The 26098-nt window shown below is 37.3% G+C and overlaps 1 protein-coding gene across 2 annotated transcripts in view; it reads right to left on the bottom strand.

Annotated features, from left to right (window-relative positions):
- tanc1b (tetratricopeptide repeat, ankyrin repeat and coiled-coil containing 1b) overlaps positions 1-26098 on the bottom strand; it is a 101051-nt gene that overhangs the window by 73050 nt on the left and 1903 nt on the right. For both annotated transcript variants that reach the window (XM_032567965.1, XM_032567964.1), the window contains exon 2: positions 16664-16757. In XM_032567965.1, coding sequence (XP_032423856.1) covers positions 16664-16724 — 61 coding nt within the window. In that variant the 5' untranslated portion in view covers positions 16725-16757. The remainder of the gene's footprint in view (positions 1-16663; positions 16758-26098) is intronic.

Here is a 26098-nt window from a genome sequence, read left to right on the forward strand (position 1 = left end):
CCAAAAGAGGCATAAATGACTTTACCTGCTCACAGTATGGAAAATGGTTGAGCTTCACCAATAACATTGTGAGAGTCATGACGCTAGCTCACAGCACATTAATCTATTCTCCAGAATCAAAGCTGCTCACTCATCATTGCCACAAATAAAATGGATAAATTATAAACCTCAAAACTACATCTATTACCTGACTAATAAAACAGACCATGCATCAGTAGACCTGGCTAAATATTAAATGGAGATGTGGTGAGCCACATTAATGACACTTTGGTTCCATTCTTTGAGCTTTGGCTTATTTATGCAGCCTAATCACTAAAGGCTCTAATGGGAAGGAGGCATGCTCCTATTATCACCCTCTGGATCTGCTCAGGAGAAAACAGTCGGGTACCATGAGGCTGCCGGCCTAATCAGAAACAGATCCGTTTTCTGCACTCCTCTGCCAAGCCAGAATGGACACAAAGTTGTCCTGTGTTTTAGAAGCTTTGAAACAAAGAAGAATGCCAGCAGCAGGAAACGGAGAGGTCCAATGACGCCTCTGCATGCCTCCAGACATGGCACAAAAAAAAAGAAAAACTGTAAATGAGTCTGAGCCTGCAAAAGGGCACGACCTGCAGTCACCTTGATCTAACTAGAACATTCAGCTCAGACAAAGAGCACGACTTTTGTATAGACACTCACTCTATTTAGTTTATAGTATTCTATATAGTCTATAACGTTTTGGTTGGGTTAAATATTGATAAAAGCATCTCTGGATAGACAACAACTACAAATTTATAGATAAAAACAAATTATGACTTATGACAAACCTCCCCTGAATACATTGCTTCAGCTTCTAGTTCCATTTACTAACATTTCATTTCACAATTTAGATTTTAGATTCATTTTAGATAGACCAATCAAAGAATTTTGAAAAATTAAAATTGATTTCTCTTTTAAAACTAACACGATTCAAAATACTTATTTCAAATCTTCTCACAGTAAGGCATCCTGGTCATTTTGCCTCTTCACCATTTTGAACTTTTTTTTTTTTTTTTTAAAGGTCTCTTCAGAGATCATAATAATAAACAGAAATAAATCCTAAACCGCTGCATGTCTGTCTTTTTAAGTTGTTTACATCAATACTTTGGGCAAGGTTAGCCATCAATAACAAAATGGAACCATTACTCTGAGGATATTGTGATAAAAGGCTTAGTTAGAGAGGGTATATTTTAACTAAAAACCTACACATTTATACATCAGCCTCTTACAGAGGGTTCTTAACTTGCTGAGGCCACATCAGATTGCGGCAATAAAGGTTTCCGTCATGCTGCATGCTCAAGGGATTGAGATGCAATTTTGATAGTTGGTTCTGAAAACAAGAGGCGCCACATAAAAGCTCTTCATCGAAGTGCTGGTAGATGTGCAGCAGAGTGCTACGGCGACCGAACTGCCATCTGACCGATGCTATAATACACAGATGGACACAAGGGCAGAAACTCGCCAGGGCTATTTCTGTTACTTTCCAAAGTCCTGGATGGAACAAGGCCTGCAATTTCAGGCCCTTCTGTGGTCGAGGAAATCGGCTCTTTCTAATTATATGGCACTGGCCTGGGATGATGTAAAAATGATTACAGTCCCTTACATGCTCGTTCCTCCTCATCAAAAGGAAAGGTCCAGAGCCCACAAGGACATACCCACCCTATAAAACGGCTCAATATTATTTCAAGACATTGATTTACAACAGTTTGCCATTAAAGGAGAAATCAATCACTTGCAGTGTCTTGAAAAAGATAATAAAAACCCTTCCACCTTTTTACATTTTGTCAAGTTACCATTAAAAACTTTATAGTTTGTTGATATTTTATAGGATAGACAAACAAAACACTGGGCATAGTTATGAAGTGGAAGGTAAATGTTAAATAGTTTAAACACTGTTTCACAAATAGTCATCTGGAAAGTGTGTTGTGTTTGGTGAAACAGAAACATTTTGCTGCAATTAAAACTTCAAATCTTTTGTGTTATGTTACTAGCAGCTTTGCAAATCTAAATATTGAAACATTCCTTTGTTGCAAAATAACTTGAACTCAGTCTCATTGGATGATATCTGAACATCAATTTTTTGAGTTTGTACAGATTCATCATTGGACCTTTGTCTAGACCAGGAATCGTCAAATCCAGGAATCGAGGGTTGGTGTCCTGCAGGTTTTAGATGTTTCTCTGTTTCAACACACCTGGGTCAAACAATCAAGACATTAACAGGACTCTTGAGAACTTGACTGCACAGAGGAGGTAATTGAGCCATTTGATGTTTTACCACACAGATGGTGTGTCCAGGATGATTTGCTGTGTAAAACGTTTGCCAAACAAGGCAACAAGTTAAGTGAATCTCTCATCTGATAGTTGTGTCCCCTATAAGGCTTGTAGCAAACACTGATCTAGACTTCTTTCAACATGGCTTCTTTTAGCTACTCCTCCATAAAAAGCATATTTTGTCCAAATATGTTCAAACATTGTCCTTTGCACAGATTATCCCACCTGACCAGTTGGTCTGGACAGCTCCCCTATACTTACTATGGGCTGCTTCCCGATCCGACTGATTCTCTTCTTCCATGAGTCAGCCAGTTAATTTTGGAAGGTGGCCATGTCTTAATAGGTTTGCAGTGTGCCATACTATTTTCATTTATGTGTGACATATTGAATGGTGCTCTTGGGATATTATTTTACAACCTCACTCTGCCCATAACTTCACCACAACTTCATTTCTATCTTGTCTGCAGTTCTCCTTGGTCTTCATGATGCAGTTTGTTTGTTCACAAATGTCCTCTAACAATCCACTGAAGCCTTCATAAAACATCTGGATTCATACTGAGACTTAATTACAGTAAGGTGAACTGTACTAATGAGGAGACTTTTAAAGGTAATTGGCTGTAATGGATTTCATGCTATAATATCACATCATACACATGCACTCCACACTTTTCAGATCGTCATTTGTAAAAGATTTTGAAAAGCGTTTTGTCCCTCTTAAAAATTAAGTAGTAATTTAAGTTATTAAACCACGTGTAACCAATACAATAAGACACAGAGAATGACATGTTTATTTACACATTTTGTCTTAAGTGCTCCAACCACACTGCAGTACTTAAGCCAAGTGCGAAATCACAATCTAATTTGACAAATAAAAGAACAAAAGAAAAAAAACACAAATGCCCCAATTTCAGGTTGTGTTGACCAGCAGAGTTCATGAATAAAGTCTGGACAATGTCCTTAGCGTCTCCTGTAAAGCTGTGCTGTGGAATGTGGCTGGTCACTCCTTCTGAGGGAATGCAAAGGCCCCATGAAAGATGCAGGCTCAAAAATATGGAATCCATTCACTCCAATTGGCTTTCCAGAACAATCATCTACCGCTTTTGTTTTGAAACAAATGACAAGACAAGTAAAGTCCTAAGTGTATGAACTGTGCTATCATTTCTTATTATATCCATTAATGTTCACTGTACACAGCAAAGAGAAATTGATTGGCTTGCAACTAGTTCATCTTATGGCCTAAAGAGACAAAGGAGACTATAATTAATGCATACTCTTTCAATCAAAGCACAATGCCTGATGGTTAACGGACAATTCACCAAAGAGGAAAATTCTTTCGCTAGACTGAGTGCCAATGAGGAGTCTCTGTGTACTTCCGAGACCAGTGAGACAGTCTCACAAAAGCTGTCATGGTTAACCCACAGTGACCCACAGAGAGGAGAGAGAGGCAAACAAAGAAAAGAGTGGGGGAGATCCCACACTGATCCATCCATAATGATCAAGGACAAGGACTACAAGGTTATTGTGATGCAAAATCTTCAGATTTTACAATAAATTGAAAATAAAAAACAGTTAGAAACCATTTTGGAGAAATTTTATTTTATCATGTTTTGTAGTGACATACTATTCTAATCACCCAACAGCTGTTATAAAACTTGTTAAAATACGGTACAAGTGAGCCAAGAAAAAAAAGCCTACAAATCAATATTAATAAGTGAGCACTTTATCCTCCATCAGGCTGTATTTTTGGTACATATTCAATTTTTGCAGAACTCAATCTTTTCCTCCATTTTTGTTTTAATTTGAAGTCTTCTTATGGCAATTTTGGGCATTAGAATTTTTTTTTTCTGTAAAAAATTAATTTCCTTAACATTTTGTTCCAACATATACCCCTGGGTGCTTAGCGGATTACTCATCTTAGCTGGTGGTCCATGAAGGAAGGAAACCATCCTGACAATGTCCTTTTAGCTCCTCAAAATCCAGGAGCTCCTCCATCTTTGTGAAACAACCAGCTTAAATGTGTTCTCACACCTGATTTTTTCCCCCACAAAATTGAAAAGACTTCACAGCATTTTGAATCTAAAAAGACTTAGATTGTGCTCAATTTTTGTCCTCTGCAGTAGCCTGAGCTGTGGAATGCTTTCCTCGATGGCCCCAAGGGAATAGACTGGCAGGGACGGGTACGTGTGTTTCTAGGGGATAAGAAGTAGAAGAGGGGGAGGAAGTGAGGGGCAGCACTGGCCAGGCAGCATGACATTTTCCATTCCTCTTCATAAATTGGCAATTTAGGCACATATGGGAAAAAAACCTACGTGTCTGAGACTGACTTAGCCATGTTTTATCTGACGGTTTCTGACAGAGAAGATATATGAAGGCTAATAAAAGAGACTGACAGATGAGAATTTCTGCATGCCACTTGATAGGAAAAAATGTCAAGTGAAACAGATTTTAATTACATCATTCTGACCATGAGGATATTATTAAAAATGACCATGACCTGCTTGGTCTTTCTCATAACAGCCTATTGAGAGGACTGAATGTGCTATAACTATCAACACAAATATTTCTACATTGTGGCTGGATACATTTGTCACTCATATAAAGGCCCAGTTTTTATCCCAAAGATAGACTGAACTCAGCACTTCTCTTTTAACCCAAAATGAAAAGTTTGGTCAAATTCAAGTTTGGTGCATTTACATTTTGCTCCCCTTACTGTGATGCTCCTTTCACAAAGCATTGACTCAGGAAGTTTGACTACATTTACATTGCACATTCATGAATTCACTTACTTGCTTATTTCGCTGTGAAAGGCAACTCAAAATTATTTGAGAAAATTTGTCTACTCAGCTTTTTTATTAAAGCATATCTAACAGATTGAAATGAAAATACAGCTTGGGAAGTTCAAATACACAGGCACAATGCAACTTGATACAGTATTGGCTGGATGTTGCCAAGTAGCCAATCCCAAAGCAGTACTCATTTTCCTTGATTAGCTGTGTCAAGGAGACACAGCTAATCAAAGAGAGAAGATAGGCTAGACTGTGGACTGTTCTATGGTAGTGCCAAGACTGTTTCCATTGTTTCCAATTAGCAGTGGCCATCATGTACGTTCTTGCACCAGAGTATAATTCCAGTTCAGGATATTCAATTTGGAAGATCGGTAATTGGCCAATACGTTCCAAGTGAAGCTGATATTTTTCTTTGATCTTATCTACCTCATCAAAGGTCTAAAATCAGCCACTGCCCCCTGCTCTTCCATCAGAGGTTTGCGTGACAAACCAGATCATGTCTGCACATTTGCAGTTAACAATAGTCACCCCACTGTTTCCAACTCTGTGACTTTCTTGCTATATGTAGCAACATTTCAGACAAAAATAAATTGGCATCAGCCGAAATCAAAATCGGCAGGTCAGACTTTTTAAAGATTGGTAATCAGCCAAAAAACTGAAATCGGTGCACTGCTAGTATTCGGATGTGTATGTATTCAGAGGCTCAGTTGTAGCAGCTATGCACCATATCTTGTAAAATATAACTTCATCAGTGCACGTTTATGGAATTGCGCTGTTACAACCTGAATGTTTATCAAAGTTCTCATTATATGAAGCTGACTTATGTACGCTGCTTTGGACTCCAGCCTGGTATCAAGATTACTAATTGCATTCAGATTTTTCTTGTGAAATTTCCAGGAGAAATAACACACATGAATAGTAGGACACCCCATTTAGTAATCCAAGTATACTTTGGTAGATCAAACTAATATCTATTCAGACCAACAGTGAATTACTTTTTATAACGCAGATAAATTGCTTAATCAGGGAGTCATTATGACCATTTTGCCATTCAGAAGCTTCAAATAAATGCAAAACACAAAATTATGCAACAGTAAATCTCTACAAATAGTGATTTATAGAGTAGAGTGATAGTGGTGCAATAAGAAAAACGGTCCACCTTTTTTTAAGATCTCTTCTACAGTTATTTTTATAAGTGTTTGTTGTTGAATCATTGACCAACAAAAAGGAGAAAAAAGGAATATTCACATTTTCTTTATAGCACAACTATAAAAAATCCCTCATGGGTTTTTAATTGGGTTAATGACAATGTCAAAGTCAAAGACACAGCTGTTAAGTCTTTAGGACAAAGGGATCCATGGACCCTCTTCGATCAATCATATTAATGCAGTGAACAGCTTTAGGTCAATAATGGATCATACATGAGATTCCTCTCCATCTGGATGTTTCTTTGAAAAACGTCAGAAACTGAGGATCTGCAAAGTTATAAATGAAGGAACTTAAAGCCACATGGGACAGAACGCAAGGCAAAAGTGAAATGTGGTTTTCGGTCCTGTGTTACCATGGAGATTTGGCTTAATGATAGATTTGGATTGCCATTAGCACAGACCATTAGGCAGAGTTGCCTCTGAGGCTAGGTGAGGTCATGAGAACACCAGTAACCTTTAGAAACCAGCCTGTTCAGTAATACTAAATGGACAACAATGTAGTACAAAGGTTATCTACAGAGACTTCTAAAGAGTAATCCCAAAAACAAACACGAACCAGGAAAAATCTTGCAGCTTTTTACTCATAATTTTGAGTAATTATGAGAATTTCAGATAATGGTGGAGTTTTGCAAAACTAAATAATTATTTGTGCCTTAAATGATGGGTAGCACTGACCAATGAACAATTCTTTTCACCCACTACCACTGTTCTACAATACCGAAAAAGCATTTGCAATCTGGCTGGTTTCTTTCATTTTCTCTTTTTATGGTCCCACTGCTTCAGATCAAACACATTTTATCATCAGGCAACCATAACCACTGGGGTCTAAAAGATTTTGAGATCATTTAGGCTACTTCATCTTGTCAGACGGGTTCCATTTAACCAATTTCTTATTTATACAGGTCTAGAAGTAATTATGAGTGTGCTAGTGGAACTGAACTTTCAGAAAACAGTGATTGATCACAGGTAATTTTGTGTGTTTAATAATGTTCTAAAATTATGTTTCTGTTAACTAAATATCTGTCTCAAAATGGGGCACAAAAAATAAAAAATGAGAAAAACGGAGTCCCGCATCCAAACTGCTCCTGTTGGCAATCAGCACTAGTACCAGTTCTTTTGAAGGAGGGCACAAAAGCGCTGGGGTCACTAGTTCAACCTGTAGAAAGTCTCACTGCATCAAAGATACTATATGTGGCTGCCAAAATCTGCTCTGAGAGACCTTGTGAGCAAACTAAGCTGGACAGAGAAAGAAAGACAAAAAGTGGTTTTAACAGACAACCACATCTCCTCGTCAACGAGCCTGACAGTGTGATGGCACCGAAAAGTGTCAGCATAGCAATGATAACAGACAACCAAGACAAAACTGTTTCAAGTTATCGGAAAAATATTGGAAACTAAAGCATGAATAGCTATGAGGTGGATGACCATCTCTTCCGACAGGGCCTGCGGAAGGTATGAAAGCTTATTAGGGAAGAAAAAAAACAGACAGAAGGAATGTGCCTGCCCAGGAAGGTCATGCTGTAATTAGAAAAACCTGTGGCCTACTGACTTCCCCAGCCAATGAACTGCTGTCACAACCACCATCACCTTTCAGAAGATCATCTGAAACACCCTGGCATGTTAAGTGATAAAATGTTTTTCCTCTGCTTTGAAGTCTGAGGCGGGTTGTGAGGGGTGACAGGCATTTATTGTTGTCATGTAACAAATGAGATCACTCGCTGCTTTTATCAAGTCCTCATGTGTGTGCTTGGCTTGTTATTCATTGCTGTGCCAACCTTCCAATGTCACAGGTAGGGAGTCGGGGTAATTAAAAACAGTGACAGTTACAATACACTATGGGCATATGGGGTTTTCTTCTAGAAATTTCTATATATTTTCATTTTATAACCACAAACTTCAATGTATTTTACTGTCTCCTTAAAGTAAAATTGTTCAGTAGAAGGAAAACTACACGTCATTTTCAAAATATTTTACAATTTAACTTCAGCCTCCTATTTTTTGATACCCCTAAACAAAATTGTGCACCAAATGCCTTCAAAAGTCAGATTACATTTCACTTGTGTTTTAGTAAATCTCAGTAAAAATTTTGTTGTTGCATAAAGGTCTCAGAGATTTGTTAGAGACAATTTGGTGAGCAAAAGGCATCATAAAGAGCAAGGAGCAGAGCAGGAAGGTCAGGGAGAAAGTTGTGGAAAAGCAGGATTATGTTATGAAACAATATCCCAAGCAAAGCTCTGTCCAATCCATCATCTGAAAATGTGAGTAGTGTTGCACAACTGTACACCAATCAAGATAACGTTGCAGGGAGAGGGTGAATATTAATGCACAATGCACTGTAAATAAATTTAGAAAATAATTTATTTTCCTTCAGCGTCATGTACTTTATCACATAAAATCCCAAAATAAAAACAAAGCAGCAACCACTCCTACACTGAACCCATTCTCAAGGGATGTGAATGCTTTTGCTAAACACTGTAGTTTTGTGTTTAATAATTGCAAAATTTCAATGAAAAAAGAGAGCAAGGTGAGGTTTAACCGCAATTTATTGCTTAAACTGAATCGTGCCTGTCTTTACAGAGAGGTGTGTACATGCATGTTATAGGAGTGGAAAGAGAAGAGAAAAATTATTAGCTTCATAGTCTTCATTCTCAGACATCTCAAATCATGCAAAGTATATAATGGCTGGCCCCAAATATGCCACATTAGACTTAAAAAAGGAAACAGACTGCCCAACCAGGTTCACTGGTTTCCCCAAGAGCCCTTATTTTGCTTTCCAGTAGGAAACACTGGGCGTGTCTAATGTGGATACACCTGAGGTTTGCGGGTGAGTGGGCGTGTTGGGGTGTGTGCGCGTGTGTGTGTACGTACACGAATGTGTGCAAGTGAAAGATGTGGTTTTGAGCTACGCCCTGCTAATCGTTGCCTGCTGGCTGCATAGTGCTTTGATAACCATGTAGGTCTGCATACTGAATGGTCTCCTTTGTAAAATCAGGTGCATTCCTCTCCAATTTTATAAGTCCTGCCATAACTGTCTGGACATGAAAATCTATATAAACATGACTGGTAAATAGAAGAGCAAACAAGTCACAAAAACCCACTGAGCAACTGTTACAAAACCATTTTGTGTTTATTCAATTTAGAAAAGGAGAATCGGCTAGAAATTTAATCAGAATGTAATTTGTTGACGTTTTAGAAACAGTTTACAAAAACCTTATTCGGACACAGAGACACAAGTTAACAATAAAAGAACACTAAAACCACATAGGTGCTTGAATTATATCCTAAGGGGTGCCTGAATCCAGTCCTCGAGAGCTACTATACCGTAACATTTAGATGCATCGCTTCTCCAACACACCTAAATAAAATTAATTGCTCATTATTTAATATTTTGTTAAAATAATGTGCTATAAAATTTCTCAATACTTATTCTGTCCGTATATATTAGAAAATAGTATATTTTTATTCAAGCTCCAAAGAATATGCAATTTGCCATCTGCACATAGTTTTATTGAGAAGAGCAACTTTTTCATCCATTTTATGATTTTGAGGATAAATGAATGTAAGAAGATTTATAGCTAGAAGATCCAAAAAATGTGGTAACCTGTATCAAAAGGTTAGTGGTGAGACTTGTGTCCTTTCCACACATGCATCAGTTCCCATTAATAAAAGGACAGCCAGGTGTACAATGTGCAAGCTAAGCCCCCTGGTGCTTTTCCATAACATTTTTTAAGCAGACATCTGACTCAAGAGGACTTTGTAACATGAACATATCATTTTCAGTGTGATGCAAGTCTGAACTCCTGCTATCTGTAACAGAGACAGACAAACTGAGGGGATAATTTGGCCTTTAATTTGCTGTTCAGAGAATGATAGATGGTGTTCTTCATATATCAGAAAGTGAAATGCCTGTCCAAACTTTGCTTCTCTGTTACAAAACAAACTACAGTTGTGGCATTAAAGAGCTTCCAGGGTTCTTAGTTTCATATAGCTTTTAATTTGACAAACAGTAATAAGAGTGGGTGTGATTTCCCAATTCATAACTACTGATTAAATTATTTAGTATATTAAAAAACTGCAACAAAAAATCAGGAGAATGAAATAAATGTTGATAAATGCCTTACGCAGAAGGAAGTTGATATTCGCTCTCTTTCCTCTATGATAAAAATGTCTTATGAAACAACTGTATATTTGGCATGTTAATCTCAACTGTTGTGGCAATATGACATCCCATGAGAAAAGTCAGACTACTTCACACAACTTCCTTTTCTAAGTTAAATTATTAAGTACTGCTTAATGCCATACAGAGTAAACAAACAGAAGGTGGCACCACAGCTCATTGACCTTCAGACTGAAATGAATCATGAGTAAAATGAGTTTCAATGCAAATCCTATGAATTAAAAGGTTTCAACAAGCAATCAAGCATTGTATGGCCTGTGTTAAATATTTTAGCACGTAATCAGTTCCTTTCTTGAAACTTGTTTTTAGAGGATCATTGCTTACAGGTAATGAAAACCCATAAATGTGGATTGCCACATAAATGCAATAAAAAAATGTAAAAAATTTTTTTTAATTGTCAGTCTGCTGAATGTGTTGTACTGTATGTGTACTCAGTACCTTGAGGTACTTTTGCATTAATTACTGCATCAATGCAGTGTGGCATGGAGCCTCAAAAATTTCCTTGCAGAGACGCTGCACTTGATAAAACAAGTGCAACAAATGACAAGAGTTCCTGAATCATCACTGACTGTGAAAAGTTCAGTCCTGAAATCTGTGCCCCTCAAGAGTCTGCAAATATGATTTCAAAATAAAATGCATCTGAATAGAGAAACGTGGACAACTGAGCAACAGCCCAGTTAGCCCAGGTAAAATGCTTCCAATCTGTTTTTGGTTGAGGAAAGGAAACCCTTCACCCATAATAGTAACAGCAGACAAGATTTGTCAGAAACGTTTTTTGTTTTGAAAAGTAACTGCTCAAAACAAAAAATACCTGCAAAAATACCTGTCCTTTTGTGGGAAATTCTTCCCACAAAAGGGAAAGAAAACTCCTCTCCTGGTTGCAGATGAAGAAAGAAAGCAGACGACAGTGTAGGAATGTCTGCAATGTCAGCTGTTCTACTGAGCCTAACAGCAAGAAAAATAATGCAAAACAGGGATCAGCATAAAATATTTTACTTTCAAAGAGGTTCAATAAATTCAGACCCACAAACCACAACCTCAGAATTATCAGCTTTAGCAACACCTTTGGCATTAGAAACGTGAACAACCACTGGAAAAAACACAAATACAACGTTGCAACCAATTTGCTTTGGCCTGACCTTTAGCAACAAATCACTGTTTTGTGTCAAAACAACCAAAGAGCCCATGGAAACTGCAGAGACAGCATGTACCATTCCCCACCACAGCTGAGGCAACAGAGTGCTTAGGGGTCTCTCCCTCATGCTTTTACTTTGTACACAGATCCTCTAAATCATGAACATTCCCTTCATTTTTTCACATAATCTCTCTGAAACGATGCTGGCTTTAATTAAGATTTACTTGTTGGGTAGAAATGACATTTGAGTCTGGAAAACTGTGCAAATCACCAAATACGCAAGGCATTATATATATATTTATATATATATATGGTATATGCTCTCTTTTTGCAGTTTGGCTTATCATCTGTTGTTTCTCATTAGAAAGATTGTGTCTCAGCTAAGCCATAAGGTGAGCTTTGGAGCACACAGATGTTATCAGAAATCAACACGATGAATGCAATGAAAACTGCTCGTATAGATTCTGTATCCAAGCATCTGCCTTCACTCATTCTCAATAATGAAACAGTAATCCCTTAAAAAGATTGCCTTTGGGTCTACTTGAGAAATGTTTACCCTGTTGTAGCAGGTGTGTGTGCAGCTCCTGTTTCTAAAGTGTTAAACAACCTGTGACAACCACCCACCGTATGGGTGAAGTTTGAGAACGCAACATTTGTGTGTGTGTGTGTGTGTGTGCGTGGGGGTGGGGGTGTGCGTGCGTGCGGGTTGTATGTTGGGATGCAGAGGAACAAACAGCCGGAACTGTTATCAGCCTCAGTGAGACCACGACAGAGCATGTCGCTGTGATTAACACTGCGTCTGACAGAACAAATGTCTGGCAGCTGCTTCAGGCTGCCGCCCTCATTGAGTGAAAAGTCTAGTGTTGAGTTTAACCTCCAGAGGCATAACCTGCCTCACAAAGTAACACTAAGCAATCAATGCTGGGTCAAAAATGGCATTACTCTTGGTCACCTGAGGGGCCTATTAAAGATACTCCCATAGCAACAGCAATGGTTTAATGCCAGACACTTAACACCAGAAAGCCAAGCTTTTAAGAGCGAAGGATTTCTTTAAAAAGGGAAGAAGCAGGTCCCATGGGTCTGTTTGTTGAAGGAACTATTAAACGTTGATGGGAAAATACATCCATAAAAAAATAATTGTCGAGGGTTGAAACATAAGGATGCGTTATAAGATTTGGTCTGTGTTTAGACATGAAAATGCCTTTTATGTTGTTCATTATTTAGAGCATATTCCGCCTATAAACTAGTAAGCATCTCTGAAAGCCTCTACTTTTGTGTTTTGTTTTTTTGTTTTTATTGTACTTTTAGTGACCAATAAATCAACTGGTCTTTCTGAAGTGCAAATAGGTGGTCCCAATTTTCTTTCTAAGGAAACATAGAAACTCATTTGTATAAAATTTATTTAGTTCAACAACTGAATATAACTAACACTGACCAAAATAGAAAAGCTATAGCTACAGTGGACCCCCCGTGTTTGATGGGGTCACAGACCACAGCCGCCTATGAATAGCTAAAATCTGCAAATAGGTGAAATCCCCTCTAAGAAATATAATGAATGCCCATTTCAATAGTTTAAAGACCAAATACACCTTAACATGCATTAATATGCATAACGGAAACTGTGTCAGCACTACTGCAGAAGCTAACATCTATGGACTTCCTAGAGTTGAAAAGGAATGAGCAGCAGGCATGTAAAAGAGCTGACAACAGATTCAACTGAGCAAGTAGCACAGCTACTTAAAAATCTAAAGTAGGCCTGCTTTATATGAGAAAATAATGAAACTGCAATAATATTTGTAAATATTGTGACGACATTATTGGCTGCGGTGACTATTTTCTTCTTTACTCATTTATTATCCGTGATTCTTAAACCTTGAGACTCTGCCCAAATGGCTAAATATTAAATTTGAATCAAAATGAAAGTTCATAAGACTTAGAATGCATTAGTCAGCAATTAATGAACTTCAAACTGTCCTTTTTATATATGAATATTGCAAATACCGACATTGTGACGAAAAAATATTTGCAGTATATTGCCCAGCTGTAGTTAGAAGTCAACAAAAATCAAAAAGACAACAAAAGTTACAGGGAATATTTTAACTATAATACTCAAGATGCTTGAGTCTATATGCTATGGTTCCATGCTGGTCTGTGTGATGTCAGAACCAAACCAGAGGAAATGGCAGATTTCTATATATTGCTCCTTGATCTTTTGCTACTGAAAAGTACGAAGAAAAAAGCATGGTTGCTAATGTTTGAAGTTCTGAAATTTCTGCATAAAAATAATTTTTTAATTCAGTAATGTAACAAACCATAACTCTGCTTGCAACTAGAGTTACAGAAAAACCTGATTTTAGATTGTAAAACACCACCGCAAAAGAGCAGATACCATAAACTAAAAAAAGAAGTGAATCTGAACATAGAGTCCTTGCAGGATGAAAATTTCCAGAAGCAAAAGGGGAAGAAAGATCTAGGAGGAGCACAAGATGGAGAGACTGAATTAGCAAAGTTTGTGTTTTTGTGGTCTTGGCAATGGGGAGATCCCAAAGGAGAGCTAATGACTGTAGTGGTATCTGGCATGAGGACCAAGTTTCCTTGACCATATTTAAGTTGCTTTCGGTCCATAGCCACAAAGTCATAAGCAACATCTGCTGAGGTATCTTGCAATTATAGCATTATCAAAGTCTTTCCTCCCATTTATTTCCACTGTGAAATATACTGCTTAGATTTGCCCAACGTTTTGCCCTAGTTAAAAAAAAGCCAGTTTCATTTTGACTAATGAAAACCATTTTTACTGATGGGGTGAAAATTATATTTGTTCTATCATGTAATAATCTTTTAGAGGGGGTATCATATTTTTCATGCACATAGTGCCATTTTATAGCACAATTATATATATATATATATATATATATATATATATATATATATATATATATATATATAAAACAATTGAAGGTAACATAGTCACTTGATTGTGTTATAAAATGATTACATGTAGCTGGAAAACAGCCTTTGAGAAGTTCTTACTCTTTCTGATACTGGACCTTCAGGATATCATCTCAACAAAGTTTCTCCCTGATACCGTTTACAATTGTTCTTAGGCACTTTGGACTGAGAAGTAGTTTGTATGGCAACATTAGAAGATGCGTAGTTCCACCAGGTGTTCGCCAATTTCTGCTGCCACTTGTCTGGTGGAGCTGAGTGGGGGAGGTATGTGCTCAGCTAGGGACAGCAGCTATACTTTTTTGTTGGTTTTAATTTGTACCGATACATCTCACCCATAACCTGATGGATTTCACTATATTTTCAGTGTTTCAAAGAGACAGCTCTATAAGACTGTGCTCTTTAAAAGAAACAATTGTTCTTTTTTTAAATAATCTTTTTAATTGTTAAGGCTACTCAAAATGTACACACAGAAAGTAGAAAATGAAGTAATTTGTTTATTGCAATTCTTAAAGAGAAATCAGTGTCAGCTAAAATTGGCCCCAGGAGGTCAAACCATTACTATACTGGTGATCAGAAATAGGCCACTACTACTTCTTTTCACACCTTTTGTCTTAATATATACAGTATATATACTGTATTTTTAATGGGAAAATGGTGAAACCATTAGAGGATCACAGGTAAAAAAAAAAAAAAAAGTAAAATTACAGAGTTTAACTTTAAAAATTGAGTTGAAAAGAAGAGAGCTGCCTGCTAAATGGAGGAACAACAATAGGGCACAGTGGCCACTGCTCGGAGCTGAAACTCTGTGACCTCTCATCTGTCTGAGGTGACCTGAACAACAGAAAGGAGTGACCAGATTTTATTGTCTTGGCATGTGAAAAAGACAAGGAGCTGCTTGGGCTTGATAGATGGGGGCCAACTGAGAAAAGTGACACTGGGAATAAAAAGAGTAGTATCCCGCCATGAAACATTCGACCCTCCCAGATTTCACATGCTCAAATTCCCTTGTATTCAAGTGTAGATGTGTGTTAGTGTGTCCTGGATAACAGGGGAGCTGTGTATGTGCAAGACAGGTTTCAACAGCCTCATGAAAAGCTTTGCATGCACGCTGTTTTAGTTGGTTCTTTTGCTGTTGTATGCTAGAAAGCAGTGGAGGTGGTGTGACGGCGTGCACAAGCAACTCTTTCCCCTGTAATTTTAATACTGACTGAGTTAAACAAAAGCAACGAAGGCAGCAGAGCTATGTATCTACATCAGAACTGCTGAATCAGTCTGTAGAAACCACCACCGAAGTGATGGAGCAGGTCGGGGCTGGTAGATGGAATATAAACACACAGTGTCACCATGGCCTGCCAAGATGGATCATTGGAAGAGGCAAATTACGTGCACAACAGACTATTCTTCAATGTACAGCTAAGGATGATGCATAGTTAGTCACAGTGAAAGGCTAGCATACGAATTTCAAAGAAAAACATCTGTTATGACATAATAAGGGTGTACCTCAAGTTAAAATTATAGCTAAACAATGGGAGGTATACTAGTCTCTGAGTGTGAAGCGTTTAGCAATAGCTGCAGGAGTTTGCAACTGATGACTTGTTGTATGTGAGCAGTTCATTTTCTTTTCTGCATTTCTTTTTAGACTGACTAAACTCCTAGTATATCTAGGGCATTTTATTTTGAGTTTTATTTTAAATATATGTGCAGTTTAAAAGGCCAATCAACAGCAGTTGCCTCCAGTTAAGAACTGGAGGCATAGCTTCAAAAGACTGTGATGCCTTGATTGGCATTGTTTTGCACAGGCTCAAATAATGCATATGAGATTGTGACCATGTATGGAGGTTTTCAAACTTTTTTTCAGGCTTGGAGACAAAAGGAAACACACAATGATCTTTCTGTACAACACCATAGGATGCTTTTTATGTAAGACTTAATATATTTATGAATATAAATCCTAAAATGAAAATTTATTTGATTTGGTTTCTTTAGCTACTCTATGTTATTGCATTAGTTTGTCCAGTGTATGCATTAGTTTTCTTGTAGCTTTTTATTGGGTGTCCAGATAAAAACCTCAGAGTTTAATCAGGAATAAATAACATGAAACAAACAGATATACACATACCTGATTCCTTCTTGTTCCCTTTGCCTCCATCTCTATTCTTCTTCAGCACAGCCTTGAACATGATGAGGTTCCTGGAATCCTCTCTTTAAGGCCCCTGGAGGAAAAGTGTATACAGTGAGTCCCTTACAAGCAGAGCCACAGCTGTAATGCATCCATTGTTCCTTAATGGAACAATGAGGAAACCGTCCTGCAACACAACCAGTTTCATTGTTAAATATATATTATTGTCCATGCACCTGCAAAAAGGAGACTCATTTGATGCAGGATGTTTATCCAAAGCAACCTCTACAAGTTAAAGTTTCTAAAACCTGATAACACTGTGGGTAAATGTTGTATGTGTTGAGTTTTCCCACCGCACTCCCAAACCTGCAGGTCATCAGCAGAGGGAAGCATGGAAAGAATGCTTCAATATTTGAACAGAAAAGGACAAGTTCTGTTATCGTCTTCTGCAGGAAAACACTTGGTCGAATGCCCCGAATTCCACACGTAATTGATGTTATGTGCCTGAGCTACAGGGCTTTCAATTAATATCCTTGGCTTTCTAAGACTGCTGTGTCTTTGGAGTCCTCAGAGTTAAATGCTAAGAAATAAAGTCAAGGTCCTGTCTGGTTGTGCTTGTTTGCACTGGAACTATTCTTAGTCTTATGTTGTTGCACCATGGTTAAAACATTCCTAATGCAGCAGCAGCAGCTCTAACAGTTAATTGTAGGGGATTTCTTTTTTGTTTCTAACCCTTTAAAAATGCATCATGACCTCCTGCAGTTTATGGCATTATAATAGTAATTTCAGAGATTTTTTTCCCCACTGAAAACATTGTTTTTAGCCAAATAAGGACACATCATCTGCAAACAAAAACAATTCTGAGCCAGAAGCCAGCCTCCACATTATCTCACTGCTCCTACTGTTGCTGTGGGAGATGCTATCGATTTGCCCTTTTTCATCCATGACGGTGTTAGATGGAACTCTGAAGCACACCCTCTACCTGGAGTTTGAGGAGGTGCATGGCAAAACTTTAAATCATTCCAACTCCTCCGTGACCAATCAATAAATAAACTTTTCATTGATTTTGAGACTTCATAGACATGCTTTTGATCAACGCTGGGAAAATGTACTCTACTCTAGATTTAATTTGATCGTTTAGCATTTAATATGATTGGTTAGATGTGTTTGAGAATGCTTGAACAGCTGGGCAGTATGCAACATTCAGCCTAAACCTAAATCTATTGATATCCAGAATAAAATTGAAAATAGAGATAAAATTCTCCAACTTTAACCTGATAAGCTCTGTTTGATCAAGAGGTGAAATGCTGAAAAATCTAACATTTTCCCTACATATTAAATGCATCAAAAAAAGGAAATGTACCATCTTCAGTCAATGAACACATTAAGGAAACACACATTCCTAAATCTATATCTTATTTTTATTAATAATGAAAAATAAACAAAATGTACACATGCTTTGATGTATAAAAGGAGGTTAATCCTGTAGTTCCTTTAGTCTCACGATTACTACTTCTATACAAGAAATGTTAGAAAAAGCAGACTGGCCGTGGTAATGCTTGAAATCAGTTTCTACAAGAACAAGGTGAAATCAGAAAACTCTTCAGCTCTAAAACTGACTAGAGAATCAGAGACTACTCAGCTCACGTTTTTAGATTAAAGAATCCTGATCAGTGACTGATACAAACTTAAAAATAATACTAAAAATTCGAGTCTTTCAACGATCAGTGAATGCACGACGCCTAAGAGCTATCCGATCATGGAAAACAAAACACTTTTTAGTGTCCAAGTTTCTACATAAGGAAGTAGATTCAACACTCTTTCTATAAATGAAGTCAGAGGAAGTACATTATACATATTTAATCACAAACTTTGTTGAAATATCATAAATAATAAATTCAATATTTGCTGTGTACCATTTTGAGTTGAATGCATTAAAGTTCTGCCTAGTTCTATTATATTTGGACAGTTGAATAGACTCTTCTCTAAACTTCTCTAAATGCCCAAATAGCAGTATTTTACTCAATGGCTAAGTTCCTAGAGTTAGTGGAGAGTGGTGGGGACAAAATAATAAAGCAAATGTCTTGAAAATTACAGTTATTCACAACGGATATATTTATATTTCGATATTTTCCTTAAATTATGCAGCCCTTGTAAAAAACCCTAAAGGAGCCAATTTTCTACGTCATGTTGAAACAAGTCTGCGGTTCATTCATTGTTATCCTATAGAGACATCAAGACTTATACAGGTTGACGATGTAATAACACATCATCAATCATGCTAATTGGCGATATTAGATGTTGAAATAGATTACAATGCCAACTCTGTGATAATTATGTCGTTTTAAAATAGTAAAATCCCTTTTTTTCAGTCCCTGCTTTGAACCGCTTCGTTCACATCCTCCACTGCCATTGCTAAAACATAGCAGACAATCAACTTCATCATTCACAACTTCTTCTGTTTGCTGATTGGCCTGGTAAAAAAAATCTACCAGAGGGAATCCAAGTGAAGGGGAGAAAGGCCAAACTGTGCTATAGGCAAGATTTTATTCAAGCGGCATTGCACAGGCAAACAATAGTCAAGCTACTATCACCAGGTTTAGCACATTTTCTGGGGAAAATGCCTGATATATTATACAAATCTAATAACTGTGCCATTCTGTATTCCGACTAACTCGTGTAGAATGGCACAGTGCACTACATTGGCTACTTAAACTGTTGAGTGATATCATATTGGAATATGCTGCTCATCTCCACAGTTACAATGAATAACACCCAAAGGAAATGAGAGACACCCTTTTAAAACCTTAAAAAAAACATCATGACTAATTTTTTCTCCCCTTTCAAAAGTTACCAGAAACAGACTCACACGCATTATAAAACTCAGAATAAAAACTGTCATGTACTGTACCATCACATTTTATTCACAGTTAAGCCACTGTCAGGCATTAATTTGACCTATGTAACAATGACACAAAGATCAGCACATACCATTGAACAAAACTGCTTAATTGGGGACATAGCTGTGACCTTTCAGAGAAAGGCTCCTTAGAGAGGAGCCGTGGACTGTATGGTATGCAGGATGATGGGATCAAGATTCCTCAAGCTCAGGTCCATCCAACTGCATTTAAGACGGGTTCAAATACATACAAGGCCCCCTTAGAAGGGGCCTCTCAATATTACCACACAGCAGTGAAAGCAGCTCAGAGGTTCACAGGTTTGCAGACACATGCTGGTTGAACAGACATAACAGACTGTAAACATTCACACCTACTAATAGAAACAGCAGAAAACCATGGTCGCCTTGCCCTCTTTGGTTATTTAAACAGAAACAACAATGTAGCTGTTCAACGTCTTCAGGGACCTTGTGGCATTTTTATCCAGACATATTTCAGCAGGGAGATGGTTACTTTGAAAACGCCTAAAGTAACAATAAAGTGCAGTGTTAAGACGGGTTCTTTTCAGGAAAGAGAAATTGAAGTCTCTGCTGGTTCAAAAGGTGCCGCCGGTTATCAACGTGCGTGTTTTCTAGGTCATTCCTCATGTGATGCAGTTCAAATCCAAACAAGCTGAGTAGAAAAGATCCTCACCTGCACAATGTTGACATGACATGGGGTTAATAGGGCTATGTGGCTACTCCAGTTATCTAAGAAAAACAGCTTTATAGAGAAAAAATTGGATTGTTTGCTCAGAATGCCACAGGTAAGGAAGCATTTTACCTCAACTGGATGCTGGTGAGTAAGAGTGAACTTTGTCCTCTATTAGGTGGCACACAATAATGAAAATACTCCAATCAAAACCACTCCTCTCCAAGTAAACAGCTATTTTCCACTTTAAGCATTCGCTTTCCAGTTGAAATGCTATGCCAGCTGTGTTTATCGACCAGTTTCACATGAATAATCATGCTCAGATTTCAACACAGTTGGCATAGCAACATGGAAACTCTCAAACTGGTGCCGACCTTCGAAATGCTTTGATAAATGCTGTCGAGAAGTGGAACATTTAAATTCTCATGTGAACGCTGTAATTATCTATTCTCTTGTTGTCCATTCAACGAGGGCAGGAAACAGAACCGGCCTGGTCTGTGAGTTCAAGTGCTTCAAAACAATGGCGGAAAAAAAAAAATTCTTTTAAACAGGAAGTGTGGGGTGTAGGTACGAAGGAGAGCAGTGTCAGTCACTGTAAACAAAAGGTTATTATTCACACCAGAGCTGGAGGGAAAATACAAACGAAGTGATATTTATACTGAACAACTCTACTGGTTCAACTTCTCCTGTATTCATGCCAGCAAACAGAGACAGTCCTTGCACAGAAGGGAAATGCATAACCTCGGAAAAACCTCACTGCCTCTCAAGTGTTGTTTTGTTGGGGTTTTTTTACATATTTTTTCAATTGCTTATTAATTCATTTCGCACCAAATATCACATTAAAAATACCATTTTATGGTTGCTGATTATATTTTTCTGATTTTTGTTTAAAACCATTCTAATTTAAAAATAATTGTTAAAAAAAAAAAAACACTCTCTTAACATTGGTATTCACTTTAGTGACAATTCTTACCCTGAAATGAGTCTGTTTTTGGTAAGACATGGACATCAACACCAGAAGAACAGGGAATGTTCTTGTAGAGAGGTTGACTGAAGCTGTAACAGATATGGGCTGAAAAGCCAATCAGCGAGGAAGAAGTCGACTTCAAAAAAGTTGCCTTTGAGAAAATACACGGACACAGGAGATTAATATTTGGAGACATGTCCTGTGGGGTGATGATACTAAATCTGAAATGTGTGGCCATGATGATCATCACTGCATAAGGAGGAACAAGGGAGAATCTTGTGTAAGAAAACATTTGATTAAACAATCTTGAAAAGTGAATTATGAATTAAAATTATGGATGCTTGATATTTTGTTGCTAACTTTGGTGCTGACCAATATTAATCATTTTTTTTAGCATTTTGATATCGGTCAGATAAAACTGGGCCGATATTAACAGCTAATATTTATTTCTATCTTGTTGCCATTTGTTTCGTAAATTTGCTTTGTTTGTTTTCGTAAACGTCATATTGGTGGATCCCTAATTAAAACATTTGTTTTACTTACCCACATTTCAACAGCAGCTTTATTTTTCTTTTCATTTAAATTATTGTCTTTTAATAAAAATTAAACTGAGGCAAAACTCACACCTAATTAGGTATAGCAGAGCAAAACCAAACATGAAATTTAAAGGGATCCACATTTAATAAATCATAGGAACAGACTAGGAAGAAAGCTCAAATGTTCTTATTTTTTTAAAGTTGCTTAGACAACAGAGCAAAAAATAAAATCACGAAGGAAAGTATTTTCTAGAGTTGCCCTCAGAGGACACTTATTCTTAATCCTACTTAATGCGCAGGATGAATACTGATATTCATCAAAAAAAACTAAGTACAACTTGTCATCTAACCAAGTGCTGACAGAAATCTATCAGAGAAAAAAAATTCTTCAATTACGTAGAATTTGACAAGCTCCCTTTCTAAATTAATTGAAAACTGAAGAACATCTTTTAAAATCACCAAATATTTTAATGTTTTTGGGGGTTTTTTGGACAGTGTTTTCTCAAATTTCATAAATTTGAACTTCATAGGATTTACTACAACCAAAGCACATTATCCCTGATGAGAAATAACTGTTAGCTATCGAGAAGATTGAGCATTTTTTGGTTGTTTCTCACGCCTAAGACGGTAATTAAAAGCTGCCTCAGCTGCAGCAGTGACTAAACCATTTCATCTGAAAGGTTTACCTCTAGAAAATTTGAAACAAAGCAATCATGACTAAATCACTTTGTCACACCCCATGTAAGAATAAAGAGAGACAAATGACTAAACTGGATTCATTTATTTGTCCTCCTCTTTTCTTCCCATCTTTAACAAACAAAAATGCACAACTTCATTCTTCATCCTCTCACGAGAATTGCTGCCACTACGTTCTTCCATTTCAACATATTAAACTTGATTGCACTAGTACTGATTTGTAGTACACAGTTAATGAAGCTCTGGAGAGAAAAGGAAAAAAACAAAATGATGGACCACTGAAACTTCAGCTAAATTTGACATTTGCCTCCTAGGAACTCTGGTATTTGACCAAGAGTAAAACATTGACAGGAATGTTTTAAAGTCTAAAAGGAGGTTCCAGCAACAAGCCATTAATGACATTTTAGGTTTTTTTAGTGAGGACGTCATTTATTCACCTCATCGTTCATATCAAGAAAACCTTTTCTATCACTAATCAATTCTTCCTTTATCAGTTAAAATACAATCAAAAACTACCAAAACATTCTATTTAAATATCATAAATTAGGTAAAGCTAGCACTGAAAACACTAAACAATACAATGGTTTTATAGCAACATTATTGCAGAAACATAGTTAACTGATGGGACAATCTAATAAAGCCAAATGAGATCTTTTTCATTGATTCATTGTTACATCAAGAGTACATCCAGCTGAGGACAACCATCTTGTTTGCATGCCTTCTTTGTTGATGACTGATTTATTAGTAGCTCAGTCACTCATCTTAATTGCCTCCTTCCCACATGCAGAGATTAAGACCAGAGGAGCATTAAAGGAACCAGAGAACACATGTTCTACACAACAGTGACATGTGGAGATGGTAAAATTGTTAACAAAAGAAGGACATGTTCAGTTTTTAAGAGCTTTATCTGCAACAGTCTTCCTAAGAGATCACACATATGTTCTGCAGTTTGTGTGTTGCACACCAGCAAAGGAAGCTACCCATATTCTCTTTAAACTCTATGGATTACAGACCCTAATATGCATCTGCATCCCAAACATGTTTTCACTGAACAAATGACTATATTAATGTAACACAAGTTGTTAAATTAACACCACTAATCAGTGCTCTCCTAATCTCCCCTTGTCCATTTCTGGGAGTTTTAGAAAGTCTGAACTGAAGTGTAAATCAGTAACAGGTGCGACTGAGAGGTCCTTCCAAACACAAGTCAGAGGGTAAACATCCACATATGGGGTCTTTGGAAGTGTCCATGTTGAACCTTCTTTATGGTCATCAGGACATTTAATCCTATAGAAGATGGCTCCATCTTTATGATGAACCATCACAAATATGCCAATGTGGGACAAGCTAGCAATTTTATTGCCAGCAAACATTTTCTACCATTCTCGTTTTTAACTTTTTAATAAGTGGCAGAGGGTTTTCTCTGCTCATACACACATATGGTAGTGTAGAGATGCTGCTCCTCCACCTGCTGCTGTGCACTGCCAGACAGCTGGTTAAAAGGAGGACTCCAAATCATATCCTAATTTACACCTATCTACTTGTAGACAGTAAAGGAGCACCAGCTGTAGCTCTGTTTTGAAGCTTTGAGCAGGATGTCCATTAAGCATCTGACTTCTTGTATATGTGTGACTCCATAAAAAACAAAACTGCAAAAGGTTTTGCACAATAAACACTTTGAAAATATTACATCTAGCTGGTGTTCACAGAATAGTTTTGCCTGAAGGAAAAGCTTAAGTAAAATAAATGTTTTAGCATTAATAATTGAACTTTTAAGTAAGTTTGAGGAATAATCTTTTTTTCCCGTTTTCTGAAACAATAGCATAACTTTACACATTCAGGATTTGACATTTTCAGGTTAGACATAATGCCATATGTTTTAGTTATACCATAAAATGGGGGCAATCGGTTCAATTCAAAAGCACAACAAAGGCTTCTGTAAGACATTAATATTATTACATAATACCATTTTTTCAAAAGGGGCTTGTTTATGATCCTCCATTCCAAAGCTGTGAATACTTTCCTGAGGATCAACATATTTTGCAAACAGAAAACCCAGCATAGCAGATGAGAGAACAAAAACAACCAGTAGGGAATCATCAATTGTGGCTGAAGCTTTACAAATAAAAATCAATAAATGATTTCTGAGTTTGGCTTTGAGGCAAACTGACAGATAATATGTTAAAAGGTACAACGAATAATAATGTGATCACACAAGTTATTTTTCCTATTTAAGTTGAAGGCCATTGTGCCCACTGAAACACTGACTTATAAAGAATTTCAAAGAGTTTTCCTCAGACCGTAGCTCACCAAAGCAAACTGAGATAAAATTAACATAATTCGTTTAAAGCAGATTAGAGGTGATGCAACATAATGCGTTCCAGAGTAACACTCTTTGCTCCATAAAATACCATACAGTCACATGGCTAGGCAGGAGCAAAGATGTTTGCCCCATCTACAGCAGAAATCCGCATCACTCCACTAAGCGGACAAACTTTTTAAATCTGGACTTTCTGTTTGGGAGAAGCTGTGAAGCTGCCTTTGAAGGACAAAATCATTCAGCAAAATAACAGCAACGACTCAGTATGTACTTTCTGTCGGGTCACTGGTTCCCATAAGTTTCCCTCCTCAGCCATCACAATGCAACTTGGATGCCAGCATCTTTTATTGGCCAGTTGGCTGTGGACCATGGGAACCAGGCTCTGCATAGACTGAGAGGGAAAGACACCCCCGTCTTCCCCCTCTCTTAACAAGATGACTGCTCTGTAAAGCAGGCATCTTCCAACAGACAACTGGGACAAATCAAGCTTTGGCACAAAGGCATGCAAATCCATTCTGATGGTTTCATCATCTGTGTAAAATTAGATGAAATTATACTGGAAAGTTAACACAGCACAGTCACATGATCTGACCACAATGGTTTTCCGTAACATCTTTCCCACCTGTTGAGTTTCTAATGAAAAACAAGCTCTGTCGAGGTAGAAAGACAGGAAGTTGTACAGACAAAAACTTTCATAAATCTGATCAGAGAGAACTTTGAATCAATGAATTAAATAAAATCAAAGTCAGCTCCCTTCTGATACGTCCTTTAAAAACGCTGAAACACAACTTTGATTTTTAGAGCACCGGACAGAGTACCACTCGTTATCTGACGACAACCAGAAAACTGCTCGGGTTATATACAGGGAACCTGTCTTGTCGTCAAACTTCAATGACTCAGTTTAAGTGGGTGGACAAAATTACTGGACTTTAACCCTCATATAAATCTGGGCTGGCTTCTGCTTTTATAAAATGCCCCATCCAGTCTCAAAATACAGACAGGGATGAACATCAAACAGGTCAGCACAGTTGGAGGAAGTATAACCAGTGTCTTCAAATATCTCATCAGTGAGGCATTAAAATTACTATTTCTCTTTATAATAATATGAATCTAACTAAAATGTCTCAATATGATATACTTATATAATTAATAGTTCCTTTAAACTGACACCAAGTTAATGTTTGAGAGCAGTCAGAAGCAGAGCAACTTTGACTTGCTGAATCTTGCCCAGTAATAATGCCAGAATCAGATTAGTGTTGTTGAGCTTTGTGGGAAATACAAACTCTAAAATTTCAGATCTAATAATGGATAGATTATCCACCAAATAAA

This window comes from Xiphophorus hellerii, chromosome 7 (assembly GCF_003331165.1).
Source record: "Xiphophorus hellerii strain 12219 chromosome 7, Xiphophorus_hellerii-4.1, whole genome shotgun sequence".
NCBI classification, from domain to species: domain Eukaryota; kingdom Metazoa; phylum Chordata; class Actinopteri; order Cyprinodontiformes; family Poeciliidae; genus Xiphophorus; species Xiphophorus hellerii.